Here is a 19,506-nt window from a genome sequence, read left to right as displayed (position 1 = left end):
TTACAACTGCTTGAATTTTCTCCGTAACCAATAAGCGTACAAACAACTTTAATACCAAATCATTTGTTTTCTTAAGCGCTTCAAAATGGTCTAGAAATTGGGAAATTTTGTGTTTTGAGGGTTAAAAATAAAAATAAACCAACTTTTACCCCATAAAAGCCTCCATAAAATCCTGTTGCCATGATCCGATCATGGTGGTTCGTGAACACATTCAAGGTTATCCCGCCGTACAGCTTCAAGCCCAATTTCATCAAAATAGGACAAAAATTACTTGAGTTATCGTGTTCACGGACATATCCCTCTATATATATCAAACAAATTTATTGTTTTTTTTTAATAATATTAATTTTAATTTATCTCAATAACCTTTAGAGGTAGGGCAAATATGTAAATGAGTAAAAGATGTATTTTTGTGGTTTTTAACTTCTGTTAGAACAATATTTCTATATTTCCAATGGTTAAGTGAAATATGGGCAAAAAAGTGAAAATCGGATCCCATTTTCCAAGATGGCATTTTGTAGCACAGCATACATGAATGTTGATTTTTGATATGTTGTTACTGGGTACTACACATGTGCAAAGTTTCGCCACTTAGGGAATTATTTCCACTTAAAACATAATATGAATAATCCAACAAAATTTCTAATTTCAAAACAGATTTCTATAAACTTATTAGTTACTGATTCTAATTTCATCAGTTAATAATAATTGTCAAAAAATAATAATTGTACACCCTGCAAGATCATGGTTACCTCAAATTTATAAAAATCAAATCAACACAAAATGAAAACAAGAATTTTATGCAAAAAGAAAGGAAAACATGCATTTTTAACATCTGTTCCATTTTTCAAAAGTCCATTTGGCGTACTTGTGAATATTGGCAAAGTTGGCCAATGATAGAGTAAACAAACCATTTTATTAGGAATTGGGTACTCAAATAAAATAAATAATTATAATGGATTCACCCTAGAAAACATTGCCACATATGGTGGTGTTAATACAAATTATAATAATTAACTGAAAAAATCCAATTTGACAGAACACAATGACTACTTTTATAAACGTTTTCTACTAAACTATAAATTAGAAGAACAAGGTGTTATAAACTATACAATTTAGTGAATTTACCCTCCAACTTCTCCAAGCAGCTGCAATGATGATTTGACTTCTCTTTTTTCTTAAAAAATGCTTTCTTTCTCTATACCCTCTCCAGATCTTTTGAATAAGTGTTGCTAGGTCTTCTAATCTTTCTCTTCTGAATTCTTCTAGTTCAAATACCTATAAATTGTAATCTGCTTTATTTATGTTCAAATGTAATAAAAAACCTGGTTCAATAGAATTTTCAATTAAGACTAATGCAACTACAAAACATTCTCTATTCACCACATTAAAGTTGTACAAGGATAGTGGAATATACAACTTTAACTCGGAGTGTTGTTTAAACTTGCAACTTAACTTATAATTTGCTATCCCCCTTTTGATGCAAATACCACCAACAGTATATACCTACAAATAAGGGAATATCTAGTGGCTTCCTATAAAAAAAATATCACTTAGATCCTTGTCTAATAAAAATAACATTGACTCAATTTGTCGCTTGCAAGATAAAGGGGCAAAGGTACATCAAGGCTGAAGAGGACCTGATTCTATAACAGTCCTATAACAGTCCCAGTATAATCAATCCCAAAATAATCAATTTTATTTATTAATAAACTAAAATGAAGATTCATAAAAATATGTCTATAAACAAGTAATTACATGATAAAAAAGGAAATAAATAACAAACTAAATTATGAATTGTTTGATACATCAATAATAAATAGACAATAATGTAATAAACAAAATATGTTTTCTCTTTCTGAAATTAAATAGTGATCAATATTTACATTTTTTGTAATAAAACAGATGTTGGTCGAAAAAATATTCTTAATTGGATAGCTTTTACTTGAGTCAGGCATATATAAATACCATCAAAAGGGGCTTATGGTGTCTAGGGACATAAAAATTCAAATTGAAAATTATCGTCACATAGGTCTTGTAATGGTGACTACACAATAATAGGTACCGTATCAGCAAAGGAAATAAAGTTCATTTAGGTGTTACAGTTTTAATTGGATCTTAATGTTTAAAATTGATCAAATATAAATCTAAAACAGACACTTACAGATCTAGGACTACGGACAAATATCTTGCTGCGTCCAAAGGCAAACTCGGCAGGAGGGATGGGGAGGTCTCTCAGAAGGTAGGACACCCCTTCAACTGGAGTGCCTACCCAGCAGGGCCATGTCTGCAAGGAGAGCATCTTATACCTGGTCAGGAACTGGGTGTAGGTCAGGCGGAAGCAGAACCCACATCTTCTCAACCGAACTGTCTCCAGAAGTCTGCCACAAACAACAAATCAGACTTTGAAATACTACAAGAAAGTGATTTTTGTTTACATTTTGTAAAGAAATGTTTGCCTAGCTCCCAAATTTTGCTGCTGAATACTACTGTGTTTTTATGGCACCAACTTATCACACAAGTGGGTTAGTTACAGTCATTTTCCCAGCTGCCGAATTTGGCAGGGACTGTACTATGAAAAATGAGGACACTAAAAAAATTGCTTCACAATCACAAAGCCACAGACACAACTTTTTTCCCATGTTTATCAACTACTATACTCATTAAACTGAATCCTATTCAGCCAAATGGCATAATCAAAACATCTTGTGCAACTGTCTTTCAGAAAGCAGGAAGAAGAAAAACTTGTTTCTGATGAGTAGAATGTTTACTTTGAATGAAGACATTTCATTTTCCAATCTTTGGTGATCTTTAACTTTATGTTAAGTAAAATAAAATATGTATTTAGGCGGTTTGAGAGTGGAAGTTCCCCTACTACTTTTTTGATTAATGTATGTTGTAGCTGACTGATGTAGTGGCAAATCTCAGTTGTTGAGCTATGGTTTTAAAGGAAGATCAAGTGGAGGAGATGGATTTCTTCCCCAAATTCGCCTGAACCTTGTGAGCGGAATGTAGTTATAAAAGGATACAAACTAGGTCCCTGTTTTAAGTGCCACTTTCCATATTGTTGTTGTTTTGGAAAGTGTTAAAAAATGAATTTGCAATGTAAATTTAAATATAAATTTACTGTTTAATACAAAATTAGATGCTCCTACTGTTTCATCATTACCTACCATTATGTCAATCTCTAATAGCCGAAAAGGTGAAAAGAAAAAAATCTGTAAGTTATAAATTAGATGGTCTTTCCTCCATTAGATGGAAGATTTAATATTTAGGAGTTAGAAACTTAAAAGGTACTTGAACTACTTAGGTAGGGGATACTTACCCTAAATATCTAACTTGATGTTGAACTAAGGCCATTTCAAAAATCCGGGGTTGTTTGAGCTCATTAGGCTTGATGCACCTAACATAGTGCGGTTGCTTTGTGGTTAGATTGCGTACTAGTCCCTGAATGGCTATCTTGAACTGTGTCCCGGTTGTAACTGGTCTCTTAACACAAGCCCTCTTCGGGTTACCTGAATGACATATATAAATCATTTATAACAACTTAAAACAGTATGATAGTCTGCTTCATCCATTAGAAATGGGCCATTCGTGCCTGAAATATTTCAATCATGATTGGTAAAACATGTGTCTAAAAATTAATTTTTAAACTTGAAACATATATTCATATACATAACAATTTTAAACAACTTCTAGGCTATCATTCATTAAATGTTCTCGAGTAGGTATAGAATTGTAGTTAACAAGAGCTAGCTATCAATTACTGACATTTCCTACCTTCAGGAAAGAGTGTTTTGAGCAGCGGGTGTTGACATCGGTGCATGGCCATTGAAATGTCCCGAGGTAGGAAGTCATTGTTTTTCTCTATGAAGCCTGTCACATTGTAAGTCACAGTGCCAGCAAAGTGTCTCAACCTAGAAGCATTATCATTCATTGGGGTTTACTTTATATGAATCAGATCTCAATGAAAAATACAATCATAATTTTATAGTACAGTCAATGTTGCAGACATAGTCTATCACTGATTAGCTAGATAGTTTCCCCGGGCATCGTTTCAGGGCCCCGACTCATCTGACTTATCTTAACTCATTTTCTGATGGGAAAGAACCTAGAAGAAAAAAAGATTTGTGTACAAAACCAGTTATCATTGGGAAACACTATAGCTGAAAACAAAAATTTGGAGTAGTCAAATAAAACAGGCTAACAAAAATGAAATATGGAAAATCTAAAACACAACACCCTATAATATTATAAATATTATGTTGAGTTTTATAACGTCACATTCCTTGGTCTTGAGCTACAAATATTATTCAGATTGAAATACCTACTCCAAAAATGTTTTTAGCTTTTGTTTCCCAGCTCTGCTTGATTTTTGTACTAATTTTTGCATATTCAAGGTACCTTCCTATCTGAAAATTGAGGTCAGGATCATTCCTGAAATGTCGTAATACTTATATTTTATTCAGCCTCCATTAAAAATGTCTGCAATAGTTCATTAAACATCATAAACTTGTCATCTTCAATGATAAACAGTAAACAAGAGGCTGAGGCATGATTATGGAACGTGTAAATACAGGTATGTATACCAATTATTTAGAATTCAAATGCAATCTGGATACTAAACTCAAGAAATTACATTTTTTCTTTAATTTAAGTCATAGACCTACCTGAAACAATTGGGAGGTAGGCTGTTATCCGATGTTGACGTGTGGCGGTTTCTTCTCTCTGGCGTCGTGTGGCTGTGACCACAAAGTGCTTGAACCCGTGATAAGAACACTTCATCCGACACATTTGCTTTACTACTCTCTTCATCCAAGATTGACAGGATTCCATGGTTGTTCTGGGTGTCAACAAACAAGATTCAATAAGGCCAGGAATTAATATCAATAACTACTAATGAATAGTTCACCAGTTTTTGTTTTAAACCTGAAAAATCTGCTACTTCTAAGCTGCCACTATGCCATGGATGATTATACCCGGTTTGCTCAGAGTGCGGCTGGCCAAATATTGTACCATATACAGGGTGATCAACTCAAGGAGGCCATTATTGGGATATTGGAAACGGTAAGAATTAGAGAAAACTTTAAATGGGGGACATCCCATTATTTTTTGTGGCAGTCAAAATTGTTAGTTTAGTTTTTTGAAATTCAGCAGCCATTTTCCAATATGGTGACCAACTTTAAAATTTCTTATGGAACACCCTATATTTGGAACATTTTATAAAAACTTTTTATTCTTGACATTTTTTCTATAAATCCACTCGTTTAGGAGTTACAGCCTATGAAAAAATTACTTCCGGTGTACATTTTACATCATGTAGCTCCTAAACGAGTAAGTTTAGAGCAAAAATGCAAAGAGTTTTTGGAAAATGTCCGCCATTTTTGAAATAATAGAATTAACATTTCTTACGTATTTTATGTGGATGCAATTTTAAGACTTAATTACTCATCACATTTTCGCTATAAACCTACTCGTTTGGGAGCTACATGATGTAAAATGTACACAGAAAGTAATTTTTCATAGGCTGTAACTCCTAAACAAATGGGCTTATAGAAAAAATTTCAGGAATAAAAAAGTTTTTAAATTGCATATTCTATTTGAAAACATGAAGAAATATTCTTAGGGTGTTCCATAAGAAATTTCAAAGATGGCCACCATGTTGGAAAATGGCGGCTTAAGTAATCTGAAAGGCAATAAAAAAGAAAAGATTTTGTATTGCTGGGAGTATTGAGCTGTGCTGGTAAAGTTGCAGCTATTTTAAATGAAATATTGTGAGTCCAATAATTTATTTAATTGTTTTTAGTTTTTAGAATGGTTTGTAGAAATAAAAATATTTATCTGTCTCAGGAACCTTTAAGTAGCCTAAGTTAATTCCATGTTACTTTCTTGGATTTAAAATTAAAACATATGATCTGTATACTTTTGGTTGATTTAATAGTTTGAAGCAACCACTTAACTAACCATATTTCATATTTCAAACTGAAAATTTAAGTTGACTGCAAACTGCAAACAAATCTAGGTAGTTGACAGCTGAGTAAATAATATTCAACATCAAAAAACAAGATTGCACACTTGTATAGTAGACCTCATGATACTAAGACTAACAAGTAGAAATTTTAATTAGTATGGAAGGTCGATTTTTATTTAATTATTGATATAATCTTGAATTTATGTAAAATGATCAATGAATGTTTTGAGTTTAAAGAAATCTTTATATTTTTTAGTTTCTAGCTTACTACTTTGGTTCAATAACTGCCCAACATCACATTGTCTTTCGGAACAAACAATCTGAAGTTGGTAAATTGTAAAAAAATACAAGCTGCTAAATGTGACTATTTGTTAAATTACACAAGTTGTCTATTAAAACGCTGAATCTACTCATTACATTTGAAAATTGTGTCAACATTAAAACCAAACATGGTGACTAAATGTCCATTAAATAAAAACTCTAACCTACTTATCAGCAGATAAGTAGAATCAGTAGATTAGACAAGAGATGTTTTGATGTAGCAACCATCTTACTGTGATCTATATGACAGGTTGAAATAGCTCAAAGAGTTTTCACTTTGTTTTCCAATGGATCTTAAACACTTTTACTGCTAAAACAATTTTGCATTATTGCATTAACAAAACCAAATTATAATGGGGGTGGAGTGTTACTTAACAAAACTGTTAGTGAATCACAACAAGGTTTTTATCTTTGGAGTCAAATAACCAAGACAAGAAGATGCATAGGGAGGGAAGTCTATTGACATGTGAGTTTACAATAATTTCATCTGGATTACCAGTAAAAAATTACGCTCAAGTTGGACTTATGTTGTGGTGAGTTATTTTAATTTTTAGTTAGTAATCAAGTTACTTGGTTTTTAAAATGAAATAGGATTTTTTACTGTTAAATTGTTTTCTGTACAAGATGAAGATGTATACAAATTCCCTGGAACGATTTTGTGTATTTGTTCCTTTCCTTAGGTTGAGGCAATAAAAAACACCATATAACATTACCGCAATCAGAACAAACCAAAATAGCCTAACTGGTTTCCTACCTGTTTGTTTGTTTAAGATGTTCATAAATTAATCCATAACATTTGAAATTTGAACTACTTTAGCGATTCTTTAGTTACTTAGTCGATACTTTAGCAAGTTTGTAATTTGTACTAATGGCCAGTACTTGATGGCCATAATTATAAAATAAATTTTATATCTTAAATACCTTCAAAACAAGTGATTTCATTAAAAACCGTCTAGGCTATTTTGGTAACATTTATGAATAATACTCATGGCCTGGTAGGCCTACAATGTTTTTACATAACTCTCCCTTTTTACCAAATAATAATGTATATTTTTCTCACTTTGTCCCCAACATTATCAGTTGCATATATGGCAGTAGTGGATATAACTCACATCACTCTCAATGAGGAGCTCAGTTTTAAAACATAAGATTAACTTTGAGGAATGCATCGTCATTCTTTATTAAACAGTAGAACATAATAAATAAAAACAAGGGTATACATTGTATCAACTACTAAGCTACGTCTTGGAAAGATCCCAAACCAGATAGTAACCTCAAAACTTGTGTTAAAAAACTTAAGAATATGTTTATTGTTCTAAAAAAGCTAGTATACATCTCCCTAAAAATTTACCCTTTGCGAGGACTTTCAAGGTCTAAGGGTTCTTTTTGATATGCATTCAGTTCATCCCAGTTGTAAACCTGCATTTGACTGAAAACTCAAGTCACAGGAAGAGGAAACATTGAAAATTTGAACTACTCCATGGATTAAAAGAGGGTCAATGTTGTAGACAAACGTAGGAAAAAATATAAGTAACTAAAAAAGATCCTCCAAATTATGTATTAGATTAATAGCAGAAAGTAATAATTATAGTAAACCCCTTTTAACTCCACCTGTTAAACCGAATCCTGGGTTAACTGACCATAACAATAAATTAAATTAAATTGGAAAAAATGTTGTTTCAGTACCGCCCACTTCCTACCAATCTAGTCCGGTTAAACCGATTGTGCTGATAAAAATTATCTGGATAAAGAGATGTCACTTCTACCGCGTGTAGTCCGGTCAAACCAATGTCCGGTTAAAAGGGGTCCGGATAAGAGGGAGTCTACTGTATTACGTTTCTAGTCCGGAAATAGGCGTTTACCATAAGAGTACGGTAAACATATTTTAGACAAGTGTCATACAATATTTTTCACCTTTACTTCCTTTCCTTAAACATATCTAACAATAAATAAATTGTCAAAATCTGTAATGCTCCAACAGACTTGATATAAGGACTTAACAATCACTACCGGAAGGCCTATTCATAACTTCTCTAAGATGTTATTCTTTCATTTCTAACCACTCACTTGTCAATGTTAGACTACTTATTATCAAACTTTTGTGATTTTATCTTTATAATTAAGTTTAGTAGGATAGATTTTAATGATTATGGAGAATGGTTTGGATATTATTTGATCAATAACGTTAATGTAAAAAAGTGCACCCTTTTATTTACAGAATAAACTTTGCTTTTTTGGGTTAAGAATCTTAACACAATTATACAGACGTTTATTTGCAAAAATAAAGTTAATTTGTTTTAACTAGTACATTTTTCCATGCCGATAATCACCCTGGTTATGTTTATGAAATACCTGAAATGTTCATTGACCAAAAATATGCTAATTATAATCAGCTAGTACCTGGTAAAATTCATCACCGTACAGTAATACACAATCATATCCCATTAAGCAGGCGGCAAACAGCTGTTTCCCAGACTAATTTAATGTGCGGAAAGTCCATTAAAACAGTGTTGTGTGGCGAAAAGCTTTGCTGTTTTTATATAAAAGAGTTACCTTTTCTATGATGTGACAGACATTGGAGTTGTTGAAGAAATCTACCGGTGTCCAGGTAATATCCTCCCTAAGGTACTCTTCCTGCTCCTGTTTCAGAGTGGCTTCAATGATGACCTGATGAAGCTTCTCGTTGCAGAAGTTGATAACAAACTGTTCAAACCCATTCTTCTCTAGCATTTCAAACCCGTATACATCTAGAATGCCTAGTACTCTCCTCTTGCCATACCTTCTCACCTAAAACCCAAAAGCAAACCTGTTTTCATTTCGTTATTTTATGTTTATCCACACCAGCGACATTGTTTATATATTCTTTAAGGAAACTAACACTGAATTTTTGTTAGCATAATTGATTGATAGATCAATACAAATGGCATTTGAGTCCACAATCTTGCTTGGAATAGAACCAGCGTCCTTAAGATTTTAAGCCCAGCACTATTACCACTCGGCTACTCAGATCACTATGTAATTTTGTTTTGTAATTTCTGTCCTAAAAATCAAATCACACATCTTTGCTATAGTACTTACTTAGGTAAATGAACCTAAAACAACAAAAAACTTCCAAAATAACACTGGTGTTAAAAAAAAAAAAAAAAAAAAAACCGATACACATTCATAAAATTGAAATTTTGTATAAGCCAAACTCGAGTTGTTATTTCAGGGTACAAATGAAATAAGCAAATAAGAAAGCCAGAAATAGGGACTAGTCAAATCAAATCACAATATGTATGTTTGATGTTTGTAAACAAACAAGCAAGCAGAATTTGATCAGCTGACTGGCACAGTTTCAGATTCATTCAGTGTCCAATGTACAGTGTGTGTGTGATCTTGAGTGAGGAGTGTTCAACTACTTATACTACAGACCTATTAAACACTTGTAAAACATATATGTATAAATAACAACAAGAATTGTATTAATATCTTTGAGGGGGGATTTTAAAAAATTAAACTCCTAGCTTTAAGAGCATTACTAACTAGGAAAGCACAAATTTAATTTTATTGAAATCAGTAGCAGGATTATAGGCTGTGGTTTCATTTTAAGGTAAGACTGATTAACAGCAAATCTAAGTAAGAGTATTTATATTTTATTTTTTATTCTTTCATTATAAACATTGGCGTTGTAACTAAATGTTGGGTTTTTATCCTGAATTGAAAAGTTTTATATTTTAAATCTCTGAAATCAGAATATATTTCAAATTGCAGAGCTTGTTTATAAATCAATCATATTTGGATCAAATTTGACAAATCTATTTATTTCCTACCATAGGTACTATTAACATGATAAAAAAAAACTTTTTCCCTTCTGTGTAGCAGCAAACCTAAGTACTCGTCAAACCTAATGTCGTATACAGGAAATACTTATCTGATGTGTTTAAGAAAATATTTGAGTGAAAATCCAATGAGGCAAATGGAAATTCCCTTAGTCTGCAGGTTTGCTGTGGCAGGGTTATTTTAACTTCAACCAGGCAAGTTACGTATTTTCACATTTAGGTTTCGAGATTTAAGATTAAAAATTTGATTACTTTTAGTTTTGGTTTCAATTTAGAGATTTAAAATTCCTAATTTCGACCATCACTCCCACACAATACAAACACTAAAGATAAATTATCACAACACTAACATAACAATACATTATATGAGTTATAATGACAATGACTTTTATTTAACTCACCTTAAGAGCTTCGTTTATTCGGTTGACAAGCCAAGTGAAGAGTCTACTGTAGAGGGCCTTACACAAGGAATCTCTGGCATGTGTGGCTTCAGTAGCTGACAGTTCTGTGACTAGAGGAGGGTCACACGTCTCTGTGACCTGCAGGTTACGTGACGTCACAGCAGTCTGTAGACAAGACGGTTCCGTCTCTAGCAGGTCACAAACCTCGTACAACTCTGCAACAACCATAGAATGATGTAGGAGTGTTATAGGAATAGAGAGAACCCATGTTTATAACTTTGTAAAGTGTCTACAGCAGCTGCCAAACTAAATATTGGGAGGGGGCCCTTACCAAGCAATTTTCAGAAATTGTTATGCGCAAAATATAAGTAAATCATGAAACACTTATGTTAAAGAAAATTGTAAGATGTTAACCAATGGCAAAGTAAATTTTAAAATAATATACAAATATTACAACCAAACAAACAATTCATAGCTGACCAAAAACATTGGTTCGTTGACTCTACACATTACAAATCACAGTAAAAGCATAACCTCCAACCACATCCAGCCTCACTTATGTTGCTTAAAACCCAAAAAAAGACTTAACCTAGCATAAAAAATAATAATATCTCGGGTCTAGTAGTTTGTTAAATGTCCTTGAAAAAAAATGAAAACATTTACTATAAGTTAGATGGATCAATTGAGTATACAATATAGTGTATTTAAATTTGTATTGCCTATTTTAGTTGTATCCCAGCCTTGCTGTTCCTGTGTGGAATAAATTACTGAATAAAAGGTTGTGTGTTTTACAGCGACATCTGGAACGTAACTGAAATATTGGGGACTTTTCAGATCTGGGATATCGAGTAGCTGTAGAAACCCTGAGTTATAATGTTTATATTGATTGGACGTTAATTTGTTTCAGGTACCAGTAGTGCTAGAAGCAGTAATGATCAATGTAATCAACAAACAATCAAGCCTAGGACATGCCATTCTAGAATCAAGTGTCCATGTGGCAAGGACGAAATGCCCCACATTCTTTATATTCATGACTATTGCAATATCTCCATTTGTGTCTTTAGTATACAATGTTATCAACTTAGCAATAATATTCTTTTTTTTCTGGCACCCTGATCTCTTAGTGGACGTTTTGTATTTGACTTTGACAAATATTTCCTCACTTGTTAATCTATTGTTTTACAAATATTTGAAAGTTGTTTGTTTGCTACTGTATAGAAAAGTTTTCCGTCCAATAATGCCATTTATTATCAATATTGTAGAACGAGTAGCACATTCAACATTCAATATTGGAATGATAGCTGTTGAACATGTAGGATATGAACATGGTATGAGAATTTTAATATTTATTTTAATATTGACTTTATTTCATTTTTTAAACATAATTATTTATAACTCGATTCAATTATCCACACAACTATTACACATTGTTTTCGGGTAATGGAAAGAAATCTAAGAAATAAATCGGGTTTAAAGGCATCGTTGTTTATTGAAACACCTGTTTTATTATTAGTGTGTCATGTATAATGTACATAACTGTGGTTTGTAATTTATTGGTTGTTGTGATTGTACATTTGAGATGTATTGTGAATTTTTGAATATCAATTTGTGTATATACAAAAAAATTAAACTAGTTATCTCATGTGATTTATCTCACTATTTCCGCCTTTGAAATTTTGTTCATTTGGCAAAACCTCTTTACAATACAGGTTGTTGATTTTACCTGTAAACCATTTATAAAAATCTTGTTAAAGCTCACTAACTCCTCTGACAAGAAATATAATTGTAGAAAATTGTGTCTAATTGAATTATTTTACTATTAAATAACCATTAGTAAAACTGATTACTTGACATATTTTTTTTTTTTTTTTATAAGGGAGAGGAGGTAAAAATGCTTTTACGCACACAGGTAGCCAGCCTGTAGTGTGAGACTCCTGAGCTTGTCAGACTACTCACTAAAAAACCCCCTCTACTCTGTTGGACACAGACCTGGGATTGTTTGTCACATTACTTCAGGTCAGGTCAACGTGTGACCTAAGCCCTCAGGGCTCGCGCCGTTTCTGGCATTCAATTTCTTTATGACCTAGACCGCATCTCAGTCAAGCTCTAGCTTCTTTGTGCGGAGAATATCCTGGACGAAATGTAACATACAGGTCCAATTGTCCTCACCTTCCGTCATCATCGGAATGACCGTGTCCACCAACAACTGCCCTACATGTTGTTCAGCCTCCAGGCGGGAACCTTCCCAACGCTGGCAGCGGAAGAAGGTGTGCTCCGCGTCGTCGGGAGTGCCTGGGCAGTAGATGCAATCGGGTGACACGGCTTTGCCCATCCTGAACAGGTACGACCGAAAAAACCCGTGACCTGTCAGAAACTGGGTAAGGTAATAGTCCACCTCACCATACCGTCGGTCAACCCATGGTTGGACTTGCTGAATCAGTCTCCTGGTCCAGCGTCCCCGCGACTCCTGTTCCCAGCTCTCCTGCCAGAGCTGGTAGGTGCGGTTGCGCTCCTCCATTTTTGCATGGTCCTCTCCACGCCGCTGATAAATCGCTTTCCTCTCCGCCGCCAAAAGTTTGACGGGGATTACTCCAGCGACCACCAAGATGACAGGTTCAGACACTGTTCGGTAGGCGGATGCTACCCTGAGTGCTGCCTGACGCTGCACTCTGGCAAGCCGCATCCTATACACCTCCTTATTGAGCGCGTCTGCCCACACCTCCGCACCATACAGGAGCACAGACTGAACTGTAGACATCAACAGCCTTCTGCGACTGGAACGAGGACCTCCGACATTGGCCATTAACCGGCTAAGAGAAGAGATCACCTTAGCGGCCTTGTCCGCCGTTCGGAATATCTGGTCCCGCCAGCTAAGCTTAGAGTCCACCATGACACCAAGATACTTGGCGGCACGAACGGACTGGACTTCGACGTCCCCCACCCTCAACGGCACAATGGTGTCAATCCGCTTTTTGGTCAGAATCACGATCTCAGTTTTGTTCAGCGCGAGTGAGAGACCGTGATCTGCCATCCATGCGTTTATAGTTCGCATGACTCGGTTTAATTTTAGCTGGGCCAGCTCAACACTACGAGCAGCTATTAAAGCTGCAATGTCATCTGCGTACCCAACTAAAACGGTTTCTTCAGGCATTTCAGACCTAAGGAGGCTGTCGTAGGCAACGTTCCAGAGGTCCGGGCCGAGTATGGAACCTTGGGCAGCACCAGAAGTGACACTCATCGTCCGCGGGCCTTCTGTAGTATCATACATGAGGAGGCGGAACCGGAGGTCCATTACTTGACATATGGCACAGGCCTACATTTAATATATCTAGACAGTATCCATTACAATTAAAGTATGTCCACTTACCTATGAGGTTTATTTATTTAACTATGGGCAAAAATTACTTTTTGGAGTAATAAAACACAACCAGTATCATGTAGCATAAAACACAGAATTAAGTTCAACAGTAAATAGGCAAGGAGTTTATGTGAAAAATAAAGAAACCCCAATCAATGAATTGGTAATATTTTGAAAGTATTTAATAAAAAAATAGGAGATGTGCAAGTAAATATATAGTTGTAATTGGTAGGTAAAAATTACCTTTGCACGTTAATTTGTATATGACTGTGTAAAACTTGCTTTTACTACCATCAGCTGTTTTTGTTGTTGCTATTTGCCACTCTAAAGTCTTATTGTTTGTTAAGTAAAAAGTGTATTTTAATCAACTATTTGGTTACTGTATATCCTTTTGCACCTCTCTGTATTACATAGAAAAAAATTATTACTAAACCACACTTTCAACTTTGTAATTTGCTACTGTCACAACAAGTGAGTTATAAGAATGAAGATGTATTGTGGATAGAGAAAATGTCTTACACAGTGTTAAGTGAAGAAACTAATGTGAGAAGATGTACTAAAAACACAATGCAGGTAAAAAGACTAAGATCAGGGAAAAAAACTGCCTAAATACACTGGAGTTCAAAATCTATCCAAAGACAAACAGGGGAGTGAATGAGGTGTTTAGACAATCATGAGGGGAAAATGCTGTCCTAGTATACAAGGCGCTGTCTTGGGGTATAACTGTGGAATGACTCGACCGCGAGAGGGGGACAAAGAGAAAATAATCCTCCACCCAACTAAAGTTATAATTACTATCAACAGTACCACTGAGTAAAAAGAAACAAGGGGACGAGACCTAAAACACACTGGAGTCAAATAATACCTATCCAGAGCTACACAGGGGGGGGGGGGGTTCATGGAGGGAATTTTAACAAACAGGAGGTAAAAGAGTATTCTAGTATTTAGTGCAACCTCAATATAAAAATCCTTGGTACAACTAATTCCTTGATATAGTATGTTTTTTAAATCCCCTAGAGCTCTACATAAGAATTACATTTAATTTCAATTATTCATAGCAAATAAACTGTACACACAACCGCAATATAACATATTTGTTATAATCTCGGCAAATAAATAATTTATTTTCATTTTAGCAAATTACTGGTAGTTTGAACCTCTATATATAACAAAACTCCTATGACTATGTACTTCACTAATGAATGTAACAAACAAAAACATTGTGTCTCGACTTTAACTTTTAGTTGGTTGCACTCTATCATTGTTGGTAGAGCATTTCATCAGTTTCTGCAGAAAGCCTATATTGCTCGGTGTGTGAGCATATGTTATTTTTTAGTTGCAATGGACGTCAAAAACTAAAGGAATCGGTGAGCTATGATATCATCAAACTATTGATGATAAAGCAAACTGATACCATCAGCTTTTTCTCTAACAAACAGGACGGTCATTCCATACTAATGAGATCACCGAAATAAAAGATGCAGATTAGGGATGTCTCGAAATTACGGGCAATTTTCGGGAAATTTTAAATCTCAATCTACGAGACGAGATGCTATTGTGGTCAAGACTTTTGCAGACGAGATAAAAAAAAAATTATTTAATTTTAAAATTTAAAATTAAAAATAAAACGCCTGCAGAAAGTCAATGCAATACCCGCAATACAGGAGCGTGTTGATGTTGTGTTTCCTTTGCGAAGGAGTTTTAATTTAATTATTAATTCTTTACATGGAAATATTGCTTCAATTGTTTTATTTTTTTTTTACATAGCAAAAAATGAGTTAGTGTAAGCAGTGTGAGACATGTTTTACTACTGTAAACATAGCCAAAATAAGTCACTCCAAAATGACACAAGACTAAAATGACTAAAATTGATGAAATTGATAAAATTGATGAAATGAAAATTGACTAAATGGCTAAAATGACTAAAAATGACACAAGACTTAAACATTTTTACTTGATACTTTACTAGTAAATACTGTTGTTTTAGACTTATAAATTTGATATTTTTTAAAGTTGAACTATATACAATATACCGAAGAGTTAATTTTAATAAGTTAGACCTTATTACTATTTTTTTTATAGTGTTTTTATTAATGTTTTTTAATAAAATATTTTAAATATTTTTGTCCATTATTATTATTTCTATGATAAAACAGTAAGTATTTAAAAATGTTTAAAAATCAGGTTAAGATATGGAACGTGCATTTCCCGTTATGTATGAGAAGGGAAATCCCATCTCGATCTTGTCTCGAAATTTTATGAGAAATAATAAATCCCATCTCGTCTTGTCTCAAACTAAAAATCCAATCTCGCCCATCCCTAATGCAGATTAGTGCGTTTGACACATTTAATTTCCCCTTTTGTATTTCAGTTTGTATAATACTGTATTTATTTTACTTTCTGTGCACTAATATTTTACTGTTTATTCACAGCTGTAGGGATTTCTTCTTTTAATTTTCTTTACTTTGTGTAGAGAATTAAATTATTATAGATAAAATATACGATTTCACAATATATAATAAGTTCCAAACGTAACTAAGATGATCTGTGAACCTTGATGTAACAAATTTTTAGGACATCTAACCCCAATCTAACGAAATACTTTATCAAACAAATGATCGGTTTGTTAAGGATTTGTTTCATCGAGATTGCACTATACAAGGGTGGGGGAGAGGGTGTGGAATACCTCGGCCCAGAGAAGGGGATCGCCGGCTGGGGGAGGGGCAGTGAGCAGGCAGTATAGTGACAGAGCGCTGAGTCAGACCTCTGCGTAGGGAGACCATCTCCGTCTCCAACAGATGGCAGATGTCATACAACTCTGTATCATATGTTAAAAATAAACTGTGCATCCAACACAATGTTGCACATGTTTTTTATATTCCTCCTTAATGTCCTAGGATGCTAGGCTCTGGCCCAAAGTGATTTTACACTTTACTTCAGGCTAGTCCTAGAGGATCGCAGCATTATCACTAAAGCCATTAGTGACTGGCAGGATTTGAACTTGGGACCTTAGAGATTGAAGCCCCGCACTCTATAATTAGACCAGCTCGCTTCCCTGAGGGTTTGTTACAGATGTTTACAGTAACATAAGGTAATATCATAAAACATTTGTTTTAAGTATAACGATATAAAAGTACAGGTTAAGTGTAAGAAAGGGCCATGTGGCCCTAACTTTGCCTGTTGAAATAAAGGATTTTCATTCATTCATTAATTCATTAAATGTATCAATGGAAGTGGATGTTTTTATAAGTACAAAATTACAGTTTTAAGGGCGTAAAATGAATGTCTTAGAGGAGTTTGAAATTTAATAATAAATAAAAATCAAGATTCTAAAACCTTTGTCATAAATTGCTGACTCAAGTTTACTTATTTAAAACACAACAAGGGAACATATCTGGGTCAGCAGGCCTATCGCATCGTAAGTATCTATTTCTATGACGTTTATGTTGTGTGCTGAGTAGGTGTTGTGCATTTTAATCATCGAGGCTCCTCAAGCAGTTTAAGTACAAGTATCATGGACTGGTGTGTTTGACAATTTCATCCTACCAATACATGTAAAACCTTCATTTTTATGATTCAAAATCCTGACAGGCATTGTAAATCTATATTAGATCAAACATAACTCCAAACATTACATATCATCAATGAAAAATTGACCTAAATCTAGTGAGCTTGTAGGTTAAAACCATAAAATGGCTTGGTTATCAATTACGGATAAAAACATTGTAGATCAGAGATCAGTCAATCTTGCTGCCCACAATTTTGCCATACATTTGCTATTATAGACTACAGAAAAAAGAAAAAGTTTCAAATAAATGTTTTATCAATGTCTGTAAAGTTTTGGCAAAATTATCTCAAAGGGATAAAGTATAATAAATAACATAAATAGTAGCACTGTTAAATTTCCCATGTTCATGTTATTATTTATCTTTGAATTAGCTGTTTTTACCTGTAACCAAAATATGTATTATCATACCAATTTAATACAGCGAGTTTACTCTATGTAAAACCCCAAAATGATAGAGAAATTTACCGTAGTCGTTGCTGATTGTACATCCCTCGGTGCCATCGATGTTGCTGGTGGGCAAGAATGTGAGGTTACCCAACTTGAGAACACTGGCAACCACCTTCAGGACACTGACCGTCTCCTCAAGAGAAAGACCGAGGGTCTCAAATGATTTCTGGAAACATTTTACACATAACGTTTATACTACGCATAGATTTAAATTACCTGAAAGCATATACTTACCAACCCTCTTAATCAACCCCAGTAAAGACCCACAGAGAAGTAAGGTACAGAGGAAAAATTTAATGGGTGGCTACATTTAATTAGTGTCTAGCACTAGTGCTGGTGTCTAGGGAAAATTTCAATACCGCCCCCTTGCCCTCATCTACTACAACACTCACAGTGGATGAAGGCACTGTCCGATAGAAATTTTCGGACAGTGGTCGTCGATCGGGCTCTACCTTGCTCGCCACAAGGATATTTCCGGCACAACATACTAGATCTGAAAGCACACGGTCGTCCCTTAAGCTTGTTTCCTCTGTACCATACTTCTCTGTGAAAGAACTAAATACTAAATATACAATAGACATTCTACAATCTGGCATATTTGGGAATGGGAAATGATGGCAGTGTAAGATTACTGAGTGTGCATATAAAAGCCACTTTTCTGAATGGCAACGAAAACAATAAAGTAGAGGGTCAAATTAACTCTCTAAAGAGGGCTATTAACAGGTATCTGACCATTTTACAAACTCGACCAATTGATCGAAAACTCCCCTGAACCTACCCAATCTCTGCAAAATGCTCCACAACCCCGATCTTGTCCAGTTTGCTTATCCAGAATTAAAAAGAAAAATCTAGACTGATGCTAAAAAATCAATGAATGGCATTTGCCTATTGTCTCTTATGATGATTGGAGTGTCCAATTGAAATTGATCACCCCTAACATCTTTCATATAATATTTACTGTCTGGTTAAAACAGTACCTATAAGTGTTATTATGTTTCAAGTGTTATTATACATATTTTTGTTTACTTTCCGTGGTGCAAAATAATTTTAAAAGTGTGGTTATCATATAAGGAGTGTATATAGGCCTACCCGTGTTGTTAAGAAGTCTCTCTTGTCATCAACCGTCTCCAGTTGAAGAGATCTACTGCTCCTCAGTAGCACATAGTTTTCAAGGTTTCTCTGCAACTTGAGGCATTCTGAAAAATTAGAATATACAGTGGTACAACTTTTAATGTGTGTTCAAACACATCTTAAGTGAGTGTGTTCTAAGAAAAATGTTTATTATTGTACTTAGTCTTTTACTAATAGTATTTACAATTCATAGTTTTTAATGCATTTTTTTCTAAAACCAACATTTTGGATAATGGTTTGGTAAGTAATTGATACACAATGAAAATGAAACATTTTTTGGACTAACAGAACAGTAAAAGCCACCCATAAATACTAGATCTGATAAGCTGTCCTAATAAATAATGAGAATCACAAAATTCAATATTCAAAATTAGGATTACAAGAATAAATAATGGGTTAATGTTATCGTAGGTTAATTACTGATTGTGTGAAAATTACACCACACTTCAAAAAATGATTATATTTCATGATCATCTTATAATAATTGT

The 19,506-nt window shown here is 34.2% G+C and overlaps 1 protein-coding gene across 1 annotated transcript in view; it reads right to left on the bottom strand.

The window, feature by feature from the left end:
* LOC128998500 (unconventional myosin-Ib-like) overlaps nucleotides 1–19,506 on the bottom strand; it is a 90,681-nt gene that overhangs the window by 24,707 nt on the left and 46,468 nt on the right. Inside the window, exons 9-17 of the mRNA XM_054424660.1 lie at nucleotides 18,977–19,083; nucleotides 17,906–18,053; nucleotides 10,515–10,729; nucleotides 8,846–9,079; nucleotides 4,671–4,843; nucleotides 3,781–3,917; nucleotides 3,326–3,515; nucleotides 2,165–2,381; nucleotides 1,129–1,278 (exon numbers count right to left, since the gene is read on the bottom strand). Coding sequence (XP_054280635.1) covers nucleotides 1,129–1,278; nucleotides 2,165–2,381; nucleotides 3,326–3,515; nucleotides 3,781–3,917; nucleotides 4,671–4,843; nucleotides 8,846–9,079; nucleotides 10,515–10,729; nucleotides 17,906–18,053; nucleotides 18,977–19,083 — 1,571 coding nt within the window. The remainder of the gene's footprint in view (nucleotides 1–1,128; nucleotides 1,279–2,164; nucleotides 2,382–3,325; nucleotides 3,516–3,780; nucleotides 3,918–4,670; nucleotides 4,844–8,845; nucleotides 9,080–10,514; nucleotides 10,730–17,905; nucleotides 18,054–18,976; nucleotides 19,084–19,506) is intronic.

Source organism: Macrosteles quadrilineatus, unplaced genomic scaffold (assembly GCF_028750875.1).
Source record: "Macrosteles quadrilineatus isolate MER2022 unplaced genomic scaffold, UCM_ALF_1.0 Scaffold_7__1_contigs__length_78375512, whole genome shotgun sequence".
In the NCBI taxonomy this organism is placed as follows: Eukaryota; Metazoa; Arthropoda; class Insecta; order Hemiptera; family Cicadellidae; genus Macrosteles; species Macrosteles quadrilineatus.
The sequence above is the reverse complement of the archived record's forward strand: the minus strand, read 5'-3'. Positions and strand labels throughout refer to the sequence as shown.